Below are 22,858 nucleotides of genomic sequence, written 5' to 3' on the forward strand. Positions count from 1 at the left end.
TTTGAGTAAAAAATATATTCCTTCAAGTCCCATCTGATTAATAAACTCCAATTAAATTAAGGTATTCTGTTTGTAGGAGAATATCAGCATCATAAAAAAAACTAAAAGAAGTGACTTCAGGTTGACAGTTAACAGAAAACTAAAGCAGATTTAGTAACAGCAATGCCAAACACCCGGTTTCAACACCAGGCAGCTAAATAATAACAGTAAGGAAAAAATGTAGACATTAACCTGCATAACCAGAACAACACACATCATCGTGCAACACTGTCTTAGCCACACAAGCAGGTCTTTAATTTAAGGTGTGAACTCTGCTCTGTCCAACAACATCAGCTTCTCCGTTCTAAAACTCACTGACGATAAACCTCATTTCATCAAGCTAGAAACATAAATTCAGTCTTACCTTTAACAGATTATGAACATAAAACATCAGAGAAAATATTTCCACTTGGCTCAGTAATGTGTTTTTCTGGATCTTCTCGGTTAGCTTTGTGATTTTTGTAAATCCCACTGATTCTTTTGGTTCTGATGGTTTTGGGAATTCCCCATGTGAAGCAGTTTGCACGTCCACATGGACTAATAATAATAATACTGAAATGCTTAATAATTTATTAATTTGTTTTTTTTTATGTCTGATACGCTGATTAATTGCTTTTATGAGTATACAAGAATATTTTTTTAAAATATGGGAATGTCATGTTACCCCCTCTTGTTTTCCTGTTGTCCTCATACAGGGCCATGCAGAACTATTTATGCTCATCAATCCCTTGGTTGACTAGTTGTAAATTTATCATACAGCTAGTCTGTGGTGTAAGCTGATTAATTCAGATTAGAGAATGTGTATCAATGTGTAGTTTCATTTAATAACTTAAATATTAGCTTAATATGACCAGTTTATCACTAAGAAGTAGTTTTGGTTGTGTTGTTAAGAGTTTTTCTTTATTTATTTTGTAGTGTATAAAAAGCAATGTCCTGAAATATTTGTTGAAGTTCTAAGAAGAGTCGATCTTTACTCCATCCCTGGTTTATATTTACTTATACATATTATTTTCCTGCCACTTCAGAGCTGTACACTACTGTTCATTGCTCTGTCACATAAATTCATGACAAGGTCCAGTAATATTTATGGCATTACCACATGAGGGTGTTAATACTGTTGCTAGGCATTGTTGAGGTTTGTACATGCAGTTTGGGAAAAGAGAAGCTTCTTGTTTTCTTTGACTTGACTAGAAGAAGAAGAAGGCGGTTCCATCTGACAAGTCTGTTTCATACATAGAGAGGAACTCCAGTGCAGATCTGAAGTCGTCTTATTCTCCTGCCACTGCAGTGTGTCTCACTGCCTACTTCAAGTTTCTGACCAGATACACAATAGTTGTCGATCACAACACCAGCAGAAATTCAGCCTGAACAAAGCGACTCCCACAGCGGGGCTTCCAGAACACAACGCTGGAGTTTTGTTCTGGCGGTCCTGAGAGAGGACAAGTCTCTGGAAAACACAACCCGTTTGTAGAGATGAATGAATTCAATGTGGACTATGTGTGTGTGTGTGTGTGTATGCGTGCGTGTGTGTGTGTGTGTGTTATGTTTGGCAGAACAGTCAACATGACGGAGTAGCCTGAGATATTACAGAAGCCGTGGCGTAATGAAATCAATGGAAGTGTGGTCTTCCCTGGGTGGGTGTGATTTGTGGCGAGCGGCCGGCAGCCGGAGACGCCGACACGCGAGGCTGTTTGTACGCCGCCTGTGGATTTGTGGCTGCATTAAAGTGGCATTCCTCCCCACAGCAGAAGACGGGCAGAGAGCCGCCGATAGTTCATGAATGATACATTGTTGCTCCGCTGGCTGGCGTGGATTACACTCTCTGCCTCTGCGCTGATGGTTATTGCTGCTATTTCCTCTGACTTATGTCTCATCTCTCCACCTCCCTCATCCTGCTCCATCACTTCCTCTCTTTGTCGTGTTTTTCTCTCCCGCTCCGCCTCCAACACCTGCATTTCCACTGTCTCCCCACCGACTCACCTCTGCAGGCCCCAAGCAGGAGATGATCTATGATTTCTGGCGGATGGTTTGGCAGGAGAATTGCTTCAGTATTGTCATGCTCACCAAGCTGGTGGAAGTGGGCCGGGTACGTTTCCTTGACCTCTGACCTTGATCAGGGTGTCTGCACAGCCTAAAAATATCTTAGTTTCATGTATCTAAAATTAGGACCTTAAAACTTTTTAAATTCATTGAAAGTTCTTAAATTTGGTCTTGGCATTGTGGGAGTTAATGTTGTGGAGCGCCACATACAGTGTAATACAGCAGGATCCTCCAAACATTGCCTGTATTATTTATTTATTTTCTGCCAAAGTGACATTCAAAAGTCTTAAATGTGACCTTGTCAAATCTGTATATACTCTGTCATTAGATACTGTAACTAGTCTACATGATTCTGCCATTATTTGCCAAATGTATTGAAATAATTTTGAATTGTCCAGATGAAGTGTTTTAAGTACTGGCCTGAAGACACTGAGCTGTATGGCGACATTAAGATAACGCTACTGAAGACGGAAACCCTGGCAGAGTACACAGTCCGCACCTTCGCCATGGAGCGGGTGAGTCATGTCATTATTTTTAACAGAAACTCATCATGACGCCATGCTAACATAATGCCAGACTAACTGGTTTCTATGTGAGACCACTAGTGGTCATTTCTTTACCTGCTGTATTACATGACTGGTTTCCAGAGAGGCTACCCTGCTAAGCACGAGGTGTGCCAGTTCCACCTGACCTCCTGGCCTGAGCACGGCGTGCCGTACCACGCCACGGGCCTGCTGGCCTTCCTGCGCAGGGTCAAGGCCTCCACACCCCCCGACGCTGGACCTGTGGTCGTCCACTGCAGGTACATCCACATTCACCGTTCAGTTCCAGCTCATCCAACAAATATAGTCGAAATAACTTCAGTCAATGAATGATGCGGTTTCCACCTGCTTGTGTCATTGATGGGGGTTTCACAGTGGACCCTCGGTTACACCAAACACACCTTAATATGCTTTTATATGAACAGTGGAACCTGTGTTAGTACTACAGCAGAAGCTAGCATCTACAGTCTTTCTTGTCTCCACTCTTGGAGTTTCAGCCAATCAGCGGCAAGGGAAATGAATGATGCTCCTGGATTGGCTGGCTCGCAAAAGCCAAAGTGTGTTGAGTAGCATTGCACCGGAGTACTTCAGTTCCCCAAGTTGCATTTTCTTGACACAGAACAATCAGTGAAAAGGCAAATTATCAACAAATAACTTAGAGCTACGATCCACGGAAAACACCATAAATTAGATGGTGTGATGTTTGCGTAGCTTTTCAGGGAAAACACTATCACCTGTTCCCCTTCATACCTGTGATGGTGCTGCACCAACAACCGCTGAAGGAAACAACATAAAAACCTCTGAAGAAGACACTGAGCGTGACTTCCTTCTTCCCAAAATATAAAGAAACATGGAGTGGAGTGGAGAATTGAAGGATTTCTCTTTTGTCTTTTGCAAAACAAAATATAACAAACTATTTCTAATTTCTCCTGCTACTACTAGACTCACACAGTTGTTTTGATTGTATTTACCCAGAATGCCCTGCGCTATAGTCCACTTCCTGCTTTTAGAGCGGTCTCCCGTCTGCTTGGTGCTCACATATGCATTCAAACTCACACACATACACATGCACACACACACTCACGCCCACACACACACACACCCACACACACACACACACCCACACACACACGCACACGCGCACACACACCCACACACACACACAGAGCTAAAGAACAGCTTTTTGTTCTCAAGAACTGTGAAATCAGTCAGTCAGCCTTCCATCCTCTCTGCCCCCTGCAGACACACACACACCCTCATGCTGCACCCTGAGGACTGATTAAGACTTTTTTATTTATCTGTTTATCACTGATACCACTGCGATTTCAGTATGTTCTAGAAATATAATGACAAATAAAAATCTTATGTCTTAGAGTGTGGAAGAACACAGACTGTCTGCGTTTGTTAATATAGGATGAGAGAAATAAATTAACGGTGTGCACTTTTTAAATCATTTTATATTCAGTTTTTTCAATTAAACTTAAACACGTTTAAGTCCAAGTCAAGTCATAACTGAACATTTTTTCAAGTCAAGACCAAAGTCATAACAGTCTTTGGTTTATTAATAGTAACAGTAATGACACTTACTGTTAATGAATAATAATAGTAGTGACTTACAATAGTAATGACTTGAATCCACACCTCTGATTTTGAGCTGTTAGCATGTTTTACCATTGATGAGTCTGTCACACAGTAACAGTAGTCAGTCAGAGGCCTTTTTGGATTTGTTGCGAGACTGACTGCTACTGCAGATCCTTCCTGCCCACAGCATCTCCATCCATAACGACTATTTGAAGTTACAATCTTTAATATCCCTTTGGGATAATTAAAGTATATTTGAATTGAATTGCCTGGAATTTAAACTCTCCCTATATTTTTTTTAGATTTTTTTCTGACTTTCCATTTGTCTATTATACCTTCTTTGGTCTTGGTCTATGACAGAGATCCTCTAAATAATACATTTAAGCTGCTGGTTGCAACGTGATGTCATGTAAAGGCGAGCCTGCGAATAATAATAAAAAAAAAAAACTGAAAAAGTGAAAGCTAAGCTGCTATAAACTCTTCCTGCCAATTGTGAGTTGTTCAGGGGAGCCATCTCGTAATAAGCCATCTGCATGAGTAATATACTCAACGTTCATGCAAATCATTTTCTCACACAGAAGCCGACAGTTCATTAAGTCTGCAACAAAAACAAACAAACAAAAAAAAGAGTAGGACTTAGTGGTTCTGCAGTTGTACTCCTCTGCAGAACAACAGGCCCGTTTTCTCCACGTCTTACACAAACACAGCGCCATGACCTGCTGCCTGTCAGTGGAATTACGTCCATGTAGCACTAATGATGCAGCATGACAGACAGACATGGATCTGACAGCCTGCATAGCAAACAGTGGGTGTGATGAAGAGTTCAGCATCGGGTGGATGATCTGACGCAGGAGAACCTGGAAACGGTCAGAGGCAGCAGCCACTCATCATCATCATCATTATCAGAAAGTGGCTTTACGTGGAGACGTGATCTTCATCACGTCAGCTGAGAGCTGCTGGAGGCTGGCAGGTGGCCGGTTCGCTTCCTTCAGCTCGGCTGAAGGGAAGCCGAGCAGCAGCCTGGTGTTTCCCTGGTCCAACTGAAACTAAACCACGTTTCTCCGTGTTTATGACTCAAAATTCATCATCCATCTGCTCATGTTACACATCACCTGGAGTAAAAAGGGAAAAATTAGCTTGCAGAAAACATGAAATGAAAATATCTATAGCTGGAACCAGATATTTACAGACAGCGACTAAAAAGACACACATTTTTTCTCTCTGTATGAAGTTAAATCTGATCAGACTTCTAGTTTTAACTTGGTTAGAACGATCAAAATAGATTTTTATTTGCTAAATGCCAGAAAACTTTGAATATTTTCTTTCCATTTTTTTTTGGAGATTTTTTGTAACTTTTCTTGAATTAAAAAGTTTTCATACATTCCACACTGGTTGGCCTGCTGTTAACACGTCTCTGTTAATCTATACAAAGTTTGAGGAAGGAAACACAAAAGGTTTGACACACGTTTGTCATACAGTTTAAAAGACAATTATTTGTGGTACTGACCCAAATGTATGTAAACTTTTGAACTGGAGGAAAGTGACTAAAAACTCTCTAAAAAAATATACACAGCAAGTTTTCTGGCATTTAGCAAAAACAAAATAATTTGGTAATTTTAAATAAACTAAGACAAGATTTTTTTCATAAATATTTTGTTTTGTATGATGTCATGTCCCTCTCCTCTCCTCTCCTCTCCTCTCCTCTCCTCTCCTCTCCTCTCCTCTCCTCTCCTCTCCTCTCCTCTCCTCTCCTCTCCTCTCCTCTCCTCTCCTCTCCTCTCCTCTCCTCTCCTCTCCTCTCCTCTCCTCTCCTCTCCTCTCCTCTCCTCTCCTCTCCTCTCCTCTCCTCTCCTCTCCTCTCCTCTCCTCTCCTCTAACAGCATGGGCGCCGGCCGGACTGGCTGCTACATCGTGCTGGACGTCATGCTGGATATGGCCGAATGTGAAGGAGTGGTGGACATCTACAACTGCGTGAAGACGCTGTGCTCCCGTCGGATCAACATGATCCAGACTGAAGTGAGTGGGACGGCGGGGACGCTGTAGGACGGGCCCTGCTGACAGGTTTGACCCTGAAAATATGAAGCAACTGCAGAAACACGCTGGGGAATTTCTCACGCTTCCACTTCAATGATCTTTATCCTCAAGAAAAGCTTTGGAAACAGTGTTCAGCTGTGTATGGATGAGCTCAAGTTTATTTTATTTTTTTAAATGGCTACAATCTCATGTCTATATGTGGCTAATTTTTGTCCATAGACCCATTGGTAGGTTGGTGTTAAAACACAATAATAAATACAGGGATAAAAACCACATAATAACACAACAGAATAGAAAATGGATAAAACAAACATTAAAATCAATACATATTTGCATATAATCGATCTTGACATGCTTGGCTTTGCTAGAGCCAGTTTCTACAATTTTTTTTTCATGAAATGTGAAGTGAAAGGTCCCTGATGTTACTCTCACTTTATTCCAGCTGTGGAAAGCAAGACAGGAAAAAGTAGCTTGATAGAAATGGAGCAGAGGCATCAAATATTTTATAAATTGAGATAAAATCTTGATATTTTTACAATGTTTGCTCCAAGTTATATTCTTTTGCCTATGTTTGTTTCTCCACTATTAGCACATTGTGGAGTGGATACTTTGGATTAATTGACAGCACTAAGCTCCTCCTCCTGGCTCTGATTGGTTGTTTTTGGTGTATTTCTTCATATAGTAATCGATCTCTTCACAGATTATTTGTCTCATATCGTACATGGTGACAGTTTTAACAAATATTTTAAAACATTGTTTATAAAAGTTGCACTCTGCAGCTTTAACAGGCCTGGAAAACAGCATGATAAAACCCAAAACATTAAAACATATTTTCCATTAAACATGTATTTCAGCTGCAGCTCCGTCCATGTTTGTCCAGACACATGAAAGCAGATAAATGCGCTGAACGCCGGTCCGGTGCTGTGAATGTTTCCCTGCCTTTGTTTGTCCCAGCCTCCTGGTTAATTGCCCGGCTCTTGATGTTATTGAAACGGCGCCTGTTGGCAGCATGTGGCTTTTCTGATACGAGTCCTGCACGTTTTTGTTTTCCGGGTCTTTTTTATTGACAGTCCTGTACTTGGAAGTAAAGCGTAGGCACGGGGAATGTGAGGACTTTTCTGACAGTTGACAACTATTCGTCAACATTCGGCGGCGGTAATTAAATTGGCCATTGTTCACGGTGAGTGGGCCTCGCTGCGGCGAGCAGGGAGGGGCTGAACCTCTGAATGCTGTCTGTCTGTCTGTCTGTCAGGAGCAGTACGTCTTCATCCACGATGCCATCCTGGAGGCCTGCCTTTGTGGAGAAACTGGCATCCCCGTGTCTGAGTTTGCTCTTGCCTACAAGGAAATGCTGAAAGTGGATTCTCAGAGCAACACCTCGCAGCTCAGAGAGGAGTTTCAGGTGACAGACATTCCCTGTTCAAACCAAATGGATTTGTTTTCTGTTTTCTGGCCGTTTTACCAGATTTCACTTGGTATTTTGTAACTCTTATATAATCCTTTATCATGGCAACATTTTCTAAGCAAAATAACATTAAAGAGGCAGTATTATGTAAAATCGACCTTTACGTCATGTTATATTATTTTCTCATCCAAAACAAAACAAACCTGGAGTGGCGCTTTGAATCTTTCATGCGTGTTTGAGAATTTTTTAAAATCTCCACGGCAACCATTCTGTTGCTGTGGGTGGACATAGCTCTGCCTGTGAGATGCAGCTCCTCCTCTCACAGAGCGGTTCTCCTCCACTCAGCTCCTTCAGACTAGCCAGCAGCAATTAGCAACACCTGGCAGAACTGCGTATCTGCTGAGCTCATTATAGGAGCTACTGGTCAGTGAAACGCTGGTAAAAACTTTGTTAAAGGGTTAATAGAGGAGCCATGTTATGATGACTTCCTGAAGGCGGAGTTTCAGAAAGAGCAGGAGTTTTTAAAGAGATAGCAGCCCAATTTCAAGGCATTAAATTACAAAGTAAATTTTTTAAAGTCATATTTGATATATACAGCATTTTTATAACAATAGAAACTAATGTAGTTGATTGGACTATAAAATGGCATAATACTGCCCCTTTAACAAGATTTCCTGATTAAAGTATTACAGGTTTGCATTTTACACACTGAACGTGTTGATATGCTGCTTTTAATGCCGTTTGGAAAGCAGGATAATTAAAAATGTTATTCTTGGCAAGAAATGTCTGAGCTGCAGTGAGGTTTCTGAACTGCAGAATTTGCACTTCATGTCTCTGCCAGTTAACACAAAGCCTTCATTAAGTCTCAAAAAGGAGGTTCTTGTATTGGTTCTAAGAATAGATTTATTGCACACCCTCATTTTTGACGCATGTCCTTAAATAACTGCTTATCGATTTTTAATTTTTTTTCACTTAATTCATTTATTGAATTCACTCGTCTCACTTTAAAATGAACACACGTTTCACATGCTGATATAAACAAGTTTTGAATGAAAAGAATTTGGTGGAAAAGAAAAAATCTCATATAGTTTATCTCTTCTCTCTTACTGCACCATAAGCAGCTAATCATCAACCATCCATATTGATGCATCTTTAAACACAGAACAGCCGAAGTATGAATCGAATCATACTGTATGTGTTTTTCTGAAGTCTTCCAACATGTTTCTGTTTCATTTTTCTTTTGAAAATGGGCAGAAAAAAACTGAAGAGCAAATTAAACAACTGACCTGTTGGTAGATACACACCACCAAACTTTTGTAGAGCATCTTTAAATGCTGAAAGAAATGTATGTATACATTGTCAATAAAAACCACTTTTTTATATGGCTTCATTTATTACCCAAAAATCTCTGTAGTAAAACAACCAGAGCTACAAACATATGAAATGACAATTAAACCTCTTTTCTATTCACTAACTTTATAAGCTTTGTGTTAGTGACCTCTACAGTGACCTCTATTATTCTGTTGACACTCCATGACTGATCCAAACATGAAGGACATCGGTTTAAAGCCTCACTTTTTATGTTGTTTTTTTTTTAAGAAAGAAAAGTATAAAATATTCAACCTAAACAGAGATATTCCAGGGATTTTTTTTTCTTAGTTTCTTTTTTGCTGCTTTGAAACTGCCTGAGCTAGAACCAACACTTACACCTCGTCCAAATCAGAAGAATGGAATTGAAATAATAATTATCATTATTTATTATTGTCCGACATACTAGCTTTTTTTTAAAGTGGTAGAAAAACACTTATGTTTTAATACATCTAAGCAATTTCCTTCTAAACTGAAACACTTTAAAGTTTTCCAGACAGCAGCATGGATGATACACATTACTTTAATACCACATTAACATCAAAGTTATTTATCACATTTATCATGAGTTGTTCTTCATTCTATTTCTAACACATTTGCTCTGTTGCTCATCAGTGACTACGAATGTTTTCCTGACTGAATGATTTAAGTTTGACTCATCTGGTCTTTTTAACCTGAATCTGGGACTTTATCATTTCATGTAAAACGTAAAGTCGTTCACCGAAAACAAACGTGTCCTTTTTAATGACCTCTCCTCCTCTTCTTCTCCCCCTTCGTTTGTCTCCAGACGCTGAACTCGGTGACTCCTCACCTGGACGTGGAGGAGTGCAGCGTCTCCCTGATGCCCAGGAACCGGGAGAAGAACCGCAGTATGGACGTTCTGCCGCCGGACCGCTCCCTGGCCTTCCTCGTCACCACCGAGGGCGAGAGCAGCAACTACATCAATGCAGCGCTGGCCGACAGCTTCCTCCGACCCGCTGCCTTCGTGGTGACGCCTCACCCGCTGCCCGGCACCACCACCGACTTCTGGAGGCTCATATACGACTACAGCTGCACCTCGGTGGTGATGCTGAACCAGCTCAACCAGTCCAACTCTGCCTGGGTAAGATCAACCACTGACCTTAACTCAGTGTTTCACCTGTGTGTGTATCTATTTAAAGTAGCGATTATTTTAGTAATTGAGTAATCCATCAATTATTCTGATTATTAGTCGAGTAATCGGATAAAAAGTTGTCCCGGTTCTGCAGAGGCTGCTTAAGCTAGTAAAAGAAATAATGAAAGAAACAATGCTAGTAAAAAACAACTTGGTTCCTTTTTTATCCATCCATCCATCCATCCATCCATTTTCTTCCGCTTATCTGGGGTCGGGCAGCAGCTTCAGAAGGGAGGCCCAGACTTCCCTCTCCCCAGCCACTTCTTCCAGCTCCTCCAGGGGAACCCCAAGGCGTTCCCAGGCCAGCCAAGAGACATAGTCCTCCAGCGTGTCCTGGGTCTTCCCCGAGGCCTCCTCCCGGTGGGACGTGCCCGGAACACCTCACCAGGGAGGCGTCCAGGAGGCATCCTGACCAGATGCCCGAGCCACCTCAACTGGCTCCTCTCGATGTGGAGGAGCAGCGGCTCTACTCTGAGTCCCTCCCGGATGACCGAGCTTCTCACCCTATCTCTAAGGGAGAGCCCAGCCACCCTGCGGAGGAAACCCATTTCGGCCGCTTGTACCCGTGATCTCGTTCTTTCGGTCATGACCCAAAGCTCATGACCATAGATGAGGGTGGGAACGTAGATCGACCGGTAAATCGAGAGCTTCGCTTTTTGGCTCAGCTCTCTCTTCATCATGACGGACCGGTACAACGCCCGCTTCACAGTAGACGCTGCCCCAATCCGCCTGTCGATCTCCCGCTCCCTTCTTCCCTCATTCGTGAACAAGATCCCCAGATACTTAAACTCCTCCACTTGAGGCAGGACGACCCCCCTGACCCGGAGAAGGCACTCTACCCTTTTCCGGCTCAAGACCATGGCCTCGGATTTGGAGGCACTGAGCCTCATCCCGGCCGCTTCACACTCGGCTGCGAACCGCTCCAGTGAGAGCTGCAGACCACGTTCCGATGAAGCCAACAGGACCACATCATCCGCAAAAAGCAGAGATGCGATCCTAAGGCCACCAAAACAGATCCCCTCAACACCTCGGCTGCGCCTAGAAATTCTGTCCATAAAAGTAATGAACAGAATCGGTGACAAAGGGCAGCCTTGGCGGAGTCCAACTCTCACCGGAAACGAGCCCGACTTACTGCCGGCAATGCGGACCAGACTCTGACACCGGTCATACAGGGACCTGACAGCCCGTATCAAAGGGCCCGGTACCCCATACTCCCGGAGTACCCCCCACAGGGCCCCCCGAGGGACACGGTCGAACGCCTTCTCCAAGTCCTTTTTTATTTATCGCTTAAACTGCAATATGTTTCAGACATCACTTTTAATCTCCAGTTTGAAATATGACAAACTTTTCTTAAAGTGCAAAAACAGATGAGAAATGAAAGATTTCACATTAACGTTTAAAAATGCAAAAGCGAACTTAAATTGAGGCATTAGTAAAACTCAGCCTTTTACATTACACTTTACTTTCATTAAATAAGAAATGAAATTAAAACCATGTGAATAAGTTTGTTCATACAATAAGTCCTTAAAATCATGTTGCACCAATGTCCTCCAACTACTTCCTGTTGTCTTCTTCTTTGTGATTTGCGTCAGTGGCAACTTCCTGTTGTTGATCATGTGATGCATAAAACGTGTTTTTGTTGTAGTTCTGCTAAATAAACCAATTTCTAAACAGCCAAAAAAGCTCCTCATGCTAACACCAAAACGTTTTATCAAAAAACGAGTTTTTGGAAAATGGCGAGTTCCATTAAGTGAATTCATTTTTGAAATGTCAAATTGTTTAATTACATTTTTCATTATTTAATTATATTATAATTTTTGTGTTAAATCTGGTTATTTATAGATTTTCTTTATTATATCTAATATATTTGAAAAAGAAATGCAGATTGGGAAACTGAGATTCCTATGCACAATGCTACTTTTCACTCTATTGGCTCATGTTTGTAAATCAGCCAATCCAGGAGCATCATTTCTTTTTCTTGCCTCCAATAGGCTAAGAACGTTGATAAGGAAACTGTAGCCATCAGCTTCTGTGTTCAGACTACGATGATTTTCACAGTACGTCTTAATGCATCTTAAGGTGTATGTTGTGTTTGAGCAGTTATTAATGAGTTAGATTCTCTGGTATTCACAGATCTTAGATAGTCGTGTGGGTTATCGTCCTTAAACTCCATGAATACGAAGTGAAACCAGCTGTAGCATGTCAGGACGGACGGGTGAGACTATGTGGAAGGAACCAGGAAACCTTCTCCTGGTTTAGGTTAACCTAAAGAGCTGCTGCCCTGCGTGACTCACAGCTCAGTCATCTTGTTGTTCTCCACTCTGCATTAAGGCCCCCTGTGTTTAATTTTCCTTCACACCATCGACTTGCTCTCATTCCTCCATGTTGGCTCTCGGGAAGGTTTGTTCAGGCGTCTCCCTATCGCCGCCCTGTCAGCGTGTCATGTCTCATTGCTGCTCAACATTTCCACCATGCCTGTCAGCTGCAGCCTGCCCTCCTTCCACTGTCACTCCCTTCTCGTCTCCTTCCCTCCGCCTGTCCGTGGATTACCAGTTTGCCCCTCAAATATTCGCTCTCTGGCTCAGTTTGTCCTCCTGAGTTGGTGGGAGGTTGGCGGATGGAGGGAACACGGCTGTCTGTCTCCTGCCTGGATGTATAAATATTTATCTCTCTTTCTGCTCAATGTCACCTGCTAATACCCTTCTGTCACCGCGTCACCGCTATCACTTCCTACTCCAGGGGTCCTGAGCTCATCCCAAAAGTCAATGCAGAACATGTCAGCGGTTCGGCGGCGGTTGTTGTTGTTGTTGTTCCTTTGTGGGGTGGGAAGTGTTTTTGAAGCAGGGGGGGCGACGGGGGAGTCGCGTTTGGAGTCGATCCAGATTCTGAACTGACTCCTCGTCTCTCCTGGGTACAGTCAAGGTTTCCCACTTCATTAATTTATAATGTACTAATGGTAATGATTGGAACTCATGAATAATTCAAACCTGGAGGCTGATGCCGATGTGAAGAATTGTTCCCATCATGAGTGCTTCTTTTTTTTTTGCTCGTTTAATTTACAGCGTCTGTTTGCAGGTAATCATTGTCATTTAGGCTAATTGTATCTGTTGTCAATACTCAGGTGTCTTGTAAGTGGCTTCCCCATCACTTGACGCTGACATAATGATTTGTTTTGTGGGCTAATGACCTGCTGCCTTCCCTCTCCGCCTCGCCTCCATGGTCCTGCTAGCCCTGCCTGCAGTACTGGCCGGAGCCTGGGATCCAGCAGTTCGGCCCCATGACTGTGGAGCTCCTGTCCAGGACTGCAGATGATGACGTCATCATCCGACTCTTCCGGATTCAGAATATCACACGGGTAACTTGAATCAGGACTCAGATCTTTATTCAATTTATTTTTAGTCATTTCTTAGACTCTTTGAGTCGTGGTTTCCTTTGTTTCTTATTTAATGTTTATACTGACTGTATTTATTGTGTGTATTGACAAAATTTGTGCAGTTAAGTCATTTTAGCCTAGTTTGTCTAATCTTTGTTTTTAGCTAGATAAATGTCTTTCTGTCCAGGGACAACAGATAAAAAACTGCCTTTTGGCTAATTTTGACACATTTGCAAAAATGTTAAATTAATGTGCATTGTCGCTACCTAATCAATTTCATTTAATTTGGGATATCAGTAAAAGCAAAATGTAGGGCATGTCCACATTTGCAAAGAGTGTTGGGAAATGTAGTATCCTAAAATTAAGCTACGTTTAATTGTAGGGACTTTTTCTGTCTGACCAGAAAAAGTCCCTGCAAATGTCCTATTGGATAATTACTGAAAAGGTGGTTATCATTCAGCTATCAAGTTTTTTAACCCCAACTGTTTCAATGAGTAGCTTCTCATTTCTTAAACAGACCTGTTGGAACATCCTGAAAGTATTTTAGTGGGTTTAAGAAGGTTCAGATCACTGACCCGAGGCAGAGAAAACGTGATTTCAGAAACTACCAAAATTAAGTTGAGAACTGTCCAAAAACCGGAAGGCAAGTACAGAAACCTTGTGAATCCTGAATGACTATGATTGGCGAACTGAAGAAAAACAACATGAGAGCTCAAGGTTGTAAGGTGAGAGTGTTTCGATATAAAGGGAACCCAAGGTATTGTGGGACTGTACAGCTTTGTTGCTATAAGAAAACCACTAATCCAAGAGAAAAACTCTTCAGTCTGTCAGGGAGGACTGCTGATGACATGGGAATATTCTGAGATGACAACACCTGTATTCATAGGGCTCACATTGAGAAAGATTCAGGGTTCAGGGAGCATGAGACGTCATTTTCACACATGGATGGAGCCTTTAGGGAGTTCTGTGGCCAGACTCCCCCATCATCAGTACAAGTTTTTGGTGAAAAATGAAAAATGCAACACCGGATGGAAATATTTCCTAATCCTCAGTAATCTTCGAGCATACTCGATTACTAGTAGGAGAAATGTCAAACAAAACACTAAATGAACACGGAGACATGTCAGTATTGTTCATGGTGTTACATCAAGAACATTTCAGCATTCTTTACAGTTTCCACGTGTCTCTCATCTAGTCTCTTATCTCATGCCAACAGTCAGCCGTCCCTTAGCGTGGCGAATCCTGACATATATATATATATATATATATATATACTGTATAGCTCAATAGGTAAGTCACCAGTCTTCCACCCGGGAGACCCGGGTTCGAGGCCAGGCTGGGGGCTGGGGCAAAAAGTTACAACGGTGACATTGAGCTGTCAGTGTGGGTCCTTAGGCAAGACCCTTGGAGCTATATAGCCTACCTCATACCATGAGAGACACAAATAAGCACCCTGATGAAAAATGGGCTACTGGAACAAGACGGAAATGGGCGAGAGGTGAAAACATGGATCTGTTGGAATGCTACTACTCAAGTAATCCTAGTCAGAGGGGCTACATGCACAGACTGTGGGAGGAATGGTTAACTCGACATCCCCAGTCAACACTAACTGCCAAACAACTAGTAGCTCAGTGTTCCAACATCCGCAAACGGCAACTGCTGTCACAACTTGAGATTGACGAGGTACGACACAAGTGCTACGGGAAGGAGCCAGGATGCCAGGTCAGAAGGGAGTCAACTACAACTCCCCGCCCAGAGACTGGGTATGTAGCCCCAGTAATGAACGAACCATCTGAGCTGAACGAGGCAGCAACTGACCTGAGAGAGAGATTCCAGAGAGAATCATGGCCCGAATGAACACCAGACGACCCCGACGCCAATTACAACGGCTGAGTGAAGTACCATCAGAAAGTCTCATTGAAGATGTGAATGCAGCATTGAGAACGATCCCTACCAACACCATAACAGAAACCAATGAGCTGATATACAACTCAGCATCAGTGATCCTTGAGATGCTTGGTTATAAGAGGAACCATGAGACCCAATACCCACCATGGAAAAGACGGTTAGAGGCTAAGATCAAGATCACAAGGAGGGAAGTGAGTCAACTGTCCGAGCTCCAAAGGGGTGCAATGAAAAGATCAGCACCCAAAAAGTACAGCCAGATGCCCATACCTGAAGCACTCGAAACTGCCAAACAAAGGCTCCAAGCCTTGGCCAGCCGCCTAAAGAGATACACGAGAGAGAATGAAGCCAGGAGGATTAACCGGCTCTTCGCCACCCAACCAGCTAAAGTGTACTCTCAATGGCAGGGTAATAACAACAGAGCAGACCCACCCAGGCTGGAGACTGAACAATACTGGAAAGGCATATGGGAAAGGGAGGCGTCCCACAACAGCAATGCACAGTGGCTAACCTCTCTACGAGAGGACCACAGCAACCTCCCGGAACAAGCCCCGGTAACCATCACTGTGGCAGATGTCCAAGACAGAGTCTCGGGTATGAAAAACTGGACAGCACCAGGACCTGACATGATCCATGCCTACTGGCTTAAGAAACTCACTGCCCTCCATGAGCGACTGGCAGCTCAACTGAACCAGCTGCTACAAAATGGGACTCACCCTGAATGGTTAACTGAAGGGCGCACAATCCTGATACAGAAGGATCCCTCGAAGGGTTCAGTCCCATCCAACTATCGGCCAATAACCTGTCTCTCTACAACATGGAAGCTCATGTCAGGCATCATAGCGGCTAAGATAAGCGGGCACATGGATAAATACATGAGCAAGGCACAGAAGGGCATAGGCATAAATAGCAGAGGAGCCAAACACCAACTCCTTGTAGACCACACAGTCGCCCGAGACTGCAAAACCCGACACACCAACCTGTGTACCGCTTGGATTGATTACAAGAAAGCCTATGACTCAATGCCACACACTTGGATCATTGAATGCTTAGAGATGTACAACATCAATAGGACTCTAAGAGCCTTCATTGCAAACTCGATGGGGCTGTGGAAAACCACCCTTGAAGCCAACTGCAAACCACTTGCACAAGTGTCCATCAAATGTGGCATATACCAAGGAGATGCTCTGTCCCCACTGCTGTTCTGCATAGGCCTGAACCCTCTCAGCCAAATCATCAACAAGACTGGCTACGGATACCGACTCAAGAATGGGGCCACGATCAGTCACCTCCTCTACATGGATGACATCAAGCTGTACGCCAAGAGCGAGCGAGACATCGACTCACTGATCCACACCACCAGGATCTACAGCACTGACATTGGGATGTCATTCGGACTAGAGAAGTGTGGTCGGATGGTTACAAAGAGAGGGAAGGTCGCCCACACAGAAGGGGTCTCACTCCCAGAAGGAACAATAGCAGACATAGAGCACAGCTACAAGTACCTGGGAATACCACAAGCAAATGGCAACCTCGATGAGGTCACAAGGAAAGGAGCCACAGCCAAATACCTCCAACGAATAAGGCAAGTCCTGAGAAGCCAGCTCAATGGCAAGAACAAGATCCGTGCAATAAACAGCTATGCCTTACCAGTAATCAGATACCCTGCCGGAATAATTAGCTGGCCAATGGAAGAGATGAAGGCCACGGATGTTAAGACTAGGAAGCTACTAACCATGCATGGAGGATTCCACCCCAAATCCAGCACCCTGAGACTGTACACGAGCCGTAAGGAAGGAGGCAGAGGACTAGTGAGTGTGAGAGCCACTGTCCAGGATGAAACATCCAAGATCCATAAATACATCAAGGACAAAGCCTCAACGGACGATGTGCTCAGCGAATGTCTCAGGAAATGGGGAACAGAAGACAAGGTGCTGGAAGTACCATCATGGGAGGACAAGCCCCTACATGGGATGTACCACCGACAAATAACTGAAGTGGCTGATGTCAGGAAAACCTACCAATGGCTGGAGAAAGCTGGACTCAAGGACAGCACAGAGGCTCTCATCCTGGCCGCCCAGGAACAGGCCCTAAACACCAGAGCAATAGAGGCTCAGATCTACCATACCAGAGAAGACCCAAGGTGTAGGTTGTGCAAGGAGGCCCCTGAGACAGTCCAGCACATAATAGCAGGGTGCAAGATGCTGGCAGGGAAAGCGAACATGGAACGACATAACCAAGTGGCAGGCATAGTGTACAGGAACATCTGTGCAGAATATGGACTGGAAGCCCCGAGATCACAGTGGGGAACACCCCCAAAAGTGGTGGAGAATGACCGAGCTAAGATCCTGTGGGACTTCCAGATCCAGACAGACAAGATGGTAATGGCGAACCAACCGGACATTGTGGTGGTGGATAAAGAACAGAGGAAAGCCGTTGTGGTGGATGTAGCAATACCAAGTGATTACAACATCAGGAAAAAGGAGCATGAGAAATTGGAGAAGTACCAGGGCCTCAGGGAGGAACTGGAAAAGACCTGGAAGGTGAAGACCACAGTGGTGCCTGTGGTTATCGGGGCCCTCGGGGCAGTCACCCCCAAACTGGAGCAGTGGCTACAACAGATCCCAGGAACAACATCAGACATCTCAGTCCAGAAATGTGCAGTTCTAGGCACAGCCAAGATACTGCGCAGAAACCTCAAGCTCCCAGGCCTCTGGTAGAGGACCCGAGCTCAGAGGATGAAACAGACCACCCGAGGAGGGTGAGAAGGGAATTTTTTTTTTTAATATATATATATATATATATATATATATAATATATGTTTGAGCCACATGGGTATGCTTCTGGAAAACTCCTCAGAACAGCTTTCTGTGTTTTTTTTTTTACATGGGCTAATTGCCTTTTACAGAAGCCAGTGATTTCCTCTGTGACCTGATATATGCTAATGATGTTGATCAGGGAATAAAATGATGGTAGTTAACACCATGCAGTCATTCTAAAGCGGGAGGTTAAAGACTGGCCTACACAGCCTTCCAGTTCTCATGACAAGAAGGATAATATGACATTTACAGTATTTCTTATATGAATTGTCCAGTACTAAGAATAGCAATGTATTTATCTGCATGATATGGAATGAAACACTAATACTATGATCAAACATTTTTTAATGGCTTTGAAAAATAAACTGCAATAGGAAAAGAACCGTCCAGCATCAACTTTTTTACATATGTGATACTGTAACATAAATTCAGTTACATTACATAAATGTTGAGATTAAAAAATATTTATTATTATGAATAAACATTTTGCACCACAATGTTTACAACTGAATAATCTAGATGCCATCAGAAGCGCGAATGTATTGTAGAACTATTATGTTTTAAATATGCAGTTGCAATAATGGACTTTGTGGTCCAGTTCCAGTTCAATTTGGAACAGGAAATATCTGCCTTCAGAGCATAAATGGAACACAGCTTTGGTGAGAATAAGGACAGGATTAGCTGTGTTAGCATCCTTAGGACCGTCTATGGACGCATCATCATGGCTAGCTTACCTTAAAACTAGCTTTCCTCAAAGCTAGCTTCTGTAAAATTTCTGACATCAGGGTAGCTCCTCTGAAACATCTTCATTTTCACTACAGCACTAGAAGAATTCTGTATATTTGTGTTGATATGCCAGTAGAACTTGCTATTGGTTAGCCTACTTGTACAGTCTCTGGCTTTGCATCTGTCTGTAGCACCGTACCATTTTGTGTTAGATGTACGGTCAGCAGGGATGCTGCAGATTATTACTTGGTAATAGCAAAGCTGAAAGACTTCATGAGGTTTCAAAAATTAGTAGGGATGTGTGACTTCAGCAAGTTTTATTTTCTTTGTAGTCAGGAAGAAAGAAATTGCAGATCCGAAGTGTCATCACTAGATATGTCAGCCTGACAGTGTCAACTGCTAAAGCTGCTTTAAATGTTCACTTTCTCTGAGTTCAATAATGGTTTCAGTTAAAAGATCATTTCAGGTTTTACCTTTGGAAATCAACTACTCCAGCTCCTTGCTGCTGTGGGAGGAATTTAATTTGATTTCATTTATTTTCTGAGAGCTAATGACGCTTGTTGATGGTGAAGTAAACCCATCTTGGCTGCTGGAATGATTTCCAGCATAATAATCCTACAAATAATTGTGAACTGCTTTTCTTTTAGCATTGACTTGAAATAAATACAATTTTCGGTTTCAGGCTCTTAAAGTTATGATATTTTTACTGAGTGGGATATTTAAAAGTGACTAGAATAATTGTTTGCTTGTGTGGCTGGTTTTGTCTTAATAACATTAGTTCAAATTCTCACATGGGTTGTCCCACTTGTAATTACGATGGAGCAGAACAGACATGCCTGTTTACACAAATTAAAGGTTTATTTCAGTATAATTCTTGAAAAATTCTGAAGCCGAACCCTGTCTGACCTGCCGGGTTCAAACCTACCGGCCTCTATGACGTTAGAACACGTCATAGAGAGCATTCTGAATAAACATATCGAGGCTGATTTTTATTTTTATTTTGCTGAATTGGAATATTAGCCATAAATTTAAACTGAACATAATTCAGAAACCAAAAGAAACCTTGAAATAATCTTTGTGCCCTAGGTTTTAAATTGTGAGGCAATGTATTGGCTTTGGCAACTCTCCACCTCTAGGGGGCGCAATAATGTAGAGATTACCTTGAAAACAAGCTGATCTGGCTAATGTTGGGAGAGGACACACAAAAATAAATGCTTGAACAAGGAAAGAAAACAAATTAACAGATAGACATGCCTCCTCGACAACAAAACTACTGTTGGTGGGCAGGCCCCACATCATTGTTGCCATACCAACAGAGAGCCCTGTGTTCTGCATAATCCAGACTTAAATAATAAAGCCATGCTTGATAATAGAAATCTCACCAAGACTGGATATATCCTGTGTGCTCTGGTTTATTTTTCTACTTGTTTAGTGGCTTCTCATGACGACACGGTAAGAGTCCTGATGATCTTCTTCATTAGTTTATGAAGGTTGCAGCTTTTATGCTGTGAGACTTCAAGGAAAGAACTGATTTCTCCCTCTTACCCCCCCTCCTCTTTCTCTGACTTGTGCAGCTGCAGGAGGGTCAGCTGGTGGTGCGCCACTTCCAGTTCCTGCGCTGGTCCCCGTACCGAGATGTTCCCGACTCCAAGAAAGCGTTCCTCAGCCTTCTGGCTCAGGTCCACAACTGGCAGCGGGAGTGTGGCGAGGGACGCACCATCGTCCACTGCCTGTGAGTCTGCTGGTTCTCAAAACCAAGACGTATTACCGTCATAAAGACCGGTCAAAACAACACACACTCTGTTCCCTGATCTCTTTAGCAACATGTAACTCAGAGTACTTTATTCTGCAGGTCAGAATGTTTCACAGATTCCATCCCATCTCCTGTATTTAAATGAGAGCTTTTCATTCATCTGCAAAGTCTGCCGTTTGGCCTCTTTCCTGACAGCATCCATGATCCGTGCTCATTCAAACCGTGAAATTCCCTTCTGATTTTTAGGACACCTGTTTTAGGCCACTCATTGCGCTTTGCTGCTGTCTTTATGTCTGATCGTTTTGGAGCAGGAACGGCGGCGGTCGCAGTGGCACTTTCTGCGCATGCACCATGATCCTGGAGATGATACGACATCACAGCATGGTGGACGTGTTCTTCGCTGCCAAGACGCTGCGCAACTCCAAGCCAAACATGGTGGAGACCATGGTAAACCAGCATTAGTCTCTGTCGTCCATCGATGTTAGCGGATGTGGCTTGTGCGTCAGATTTATGGGCATTCCAGAAACGCGTAGCAAAGGTTCCAGCTTGGGACATTAGCATGTAAAAAAAGAAAGGGAAAAAAAAGGAATTAATTGTGTTATAATTACTAACACGTTGGCACATCGATGTAATTAACTCATTAAAATGAATGGGTTAAAGTCCCACCTTGAACATATACCTATACATATATACTCTATACATTGTGATAATGCACTAACTTTTTTCATACACTCATCATCATTAATGTCATACTTCTCATGGCTTTATTTTTTCTTAATCATTCTTTTTTTTAAAGGTGTATTGATGAGAAAACATATTAATTCAACTAACTGTAAAATCAAGAATTGGGCTCACAATCTTGAATTCATGTTGCTTAATCCAAATGATCTCAAATATAATGTGGCTGAAGCCAAAATGCCACTATTGTGACATTTAGCAAACAGAATCATTCTGATGTCTCTGACTGACCTAAAACTGGAGACGTTTGGTTAGATTTAACTTCAGACTGAGGAAATAAGTTGTGAACTTCAGCTGCGTGGTGGCCATTCAGAGCAAAGATTGATGATTTGTTCTGCTTCCAGGAGCAGTACCGTTTCTGCTACGAGCTGGTCCAGGAGTACCTGGACTGCCTGGAGGTCAGATAGCGCCAGCTGCTTCCACCGCGTCCCTTCTCAAGGAAACGGCCAGGATCTGGGATCCCGCTTCCTGGATCTTTGCCTCATTAGTCCCTAGCATACTGCTCTGGTTGGATCCTTCGCCATGCCTGGATGAGAACATTATCAACCCTACAGACCTTAAGAGAAAACTTAAAACTTGTAACATACCACTCAAAACAACTTCCCCTTCTCCCCCCTGATCCAAGCCGGTCTCTTCCGTGCCATGTAACATCTGCCAAACCAGAGGACTTTAACCGGAGAGCTGACTCCGTCTCCTACTCCTTACAGGATCTAAAGAGCTCCTCTGTATCCTGCCTTACTCTGAACAAACACTGAAAAAAGGAACAACAGTTGACGCCATTCGCTGGGTGATATTTTGTGTTTGTAACACTGTAAATGGTGCAATCTGCTGTTGGTGAACATCCAATGTCGTTCTGTACTGTATTTGAATTTCAATGTGGATGAAGCCGACGACCTGAGACTGACATATGGAGAAAAGGGAAGCCGACTTTTATCTGATGGATGTTTGTGTTCGGTGGATCAGTCTCTGGCCTAATTTCTCTTTATTTATTTGTGTATATCGATGTTTTATTTTTCCTCCATCGGATATTTCTAGATGTTTCCAATGTCTTAATCACTGTGCCATTCTCTCTCTTTCTCTCTGTCTGTTACTGGGTTAGGGTTCAGCATCTGCATGCCCGGTCTTAACTGTCTCATTGCAATGTGTGACCCAAGTCTGCTGTAAGAGAAGAATTTGTCGCTTTTTAGGTTTGTATTTATTCAATGTGTTTGATTTTCTAAACAGTGTAAAAAACAAAAGCAGGAGAAGAAATAAAATATGCTCCTAACAGCAATGCATCTCAAGGCGTTTCTCCTAATTTTAGAGTACACTCTAAAACTTCAGGAAGTTGTGATTGCAACCACTGAAGCAAATTCACTCATCATTCACAACTGTTGCACAGA

At 42.9% G+C, this 22,858-nt stretch overlaps 1 protein-coding gene across 4 annotated transcripts in view; it reads left to right on the forward strand.

The window, feature by feature from the left end:
* Positions 1-22,753, forward strand: part of ptprua (protein tyrosine phosphatase receptor type Ua) — a 211,960-nt gene extending 189,207 nt beyond the window's left edge. For all 4 annotated transcript variants that reach the window (XM_008421304.3, XM_008421306.3, XM_008421305.3 and 1 more), the window contains 10 exons: positions 2,028-2,125; positions 2,478-2,594; positions 2,727-2,881; positions 6,083-6,218; positions 7,489-7,638; positions 9,797-10,111; positions 13,392-13,517; positions 20,560-20,717; positions 21,050-21,185; positions 21,821-22,753. In XM_008421304.3, the coding sequence (XP_008419526.1) occupies positions 2,028-2,125; positions 2,478-2,594; positions 2,727-2,881; positions 6,083-6,218; positions 7,489-7,638; positions 9,797-10,111; positions 13,392-13,517; positions 20,560-20,717; positions 21,050-21,185; positions 21,821-21,883 (1,454 nt within the window). In that variant the 3' untranslated portion in view covers positions 21,884-22,753. The remainder of the gene's footprint in view (positions 1-2,027; positions 2,126-2,477; positions 2,595-2,726; positions 2,882-6,082; positions 6,219-7,488; positions 7,639-9,796; positions 10,112-13,391; positions 13,518-20,559; positions 20,718-21,049; positions 21,186-21,820) is intronic.
* Positions 22,754-22,858: the final 105 nt, after the last annotated feature.

The sequence above is a fragment of the Poecilia reticulata genome, chromosome 11, assembly GCF_904066995.2.
Source record: "Poecilia reticulata chromosome 11, P_reticulata-male-v2, whole genome shotgun sequence".
NCBI classification, from domain to species: Eukaryota; Metazoa; Chordata; class Actinopteri; order Cyprinodontiformes; family Poeciliidae; genus Poecilia; species Poecilia reticulata.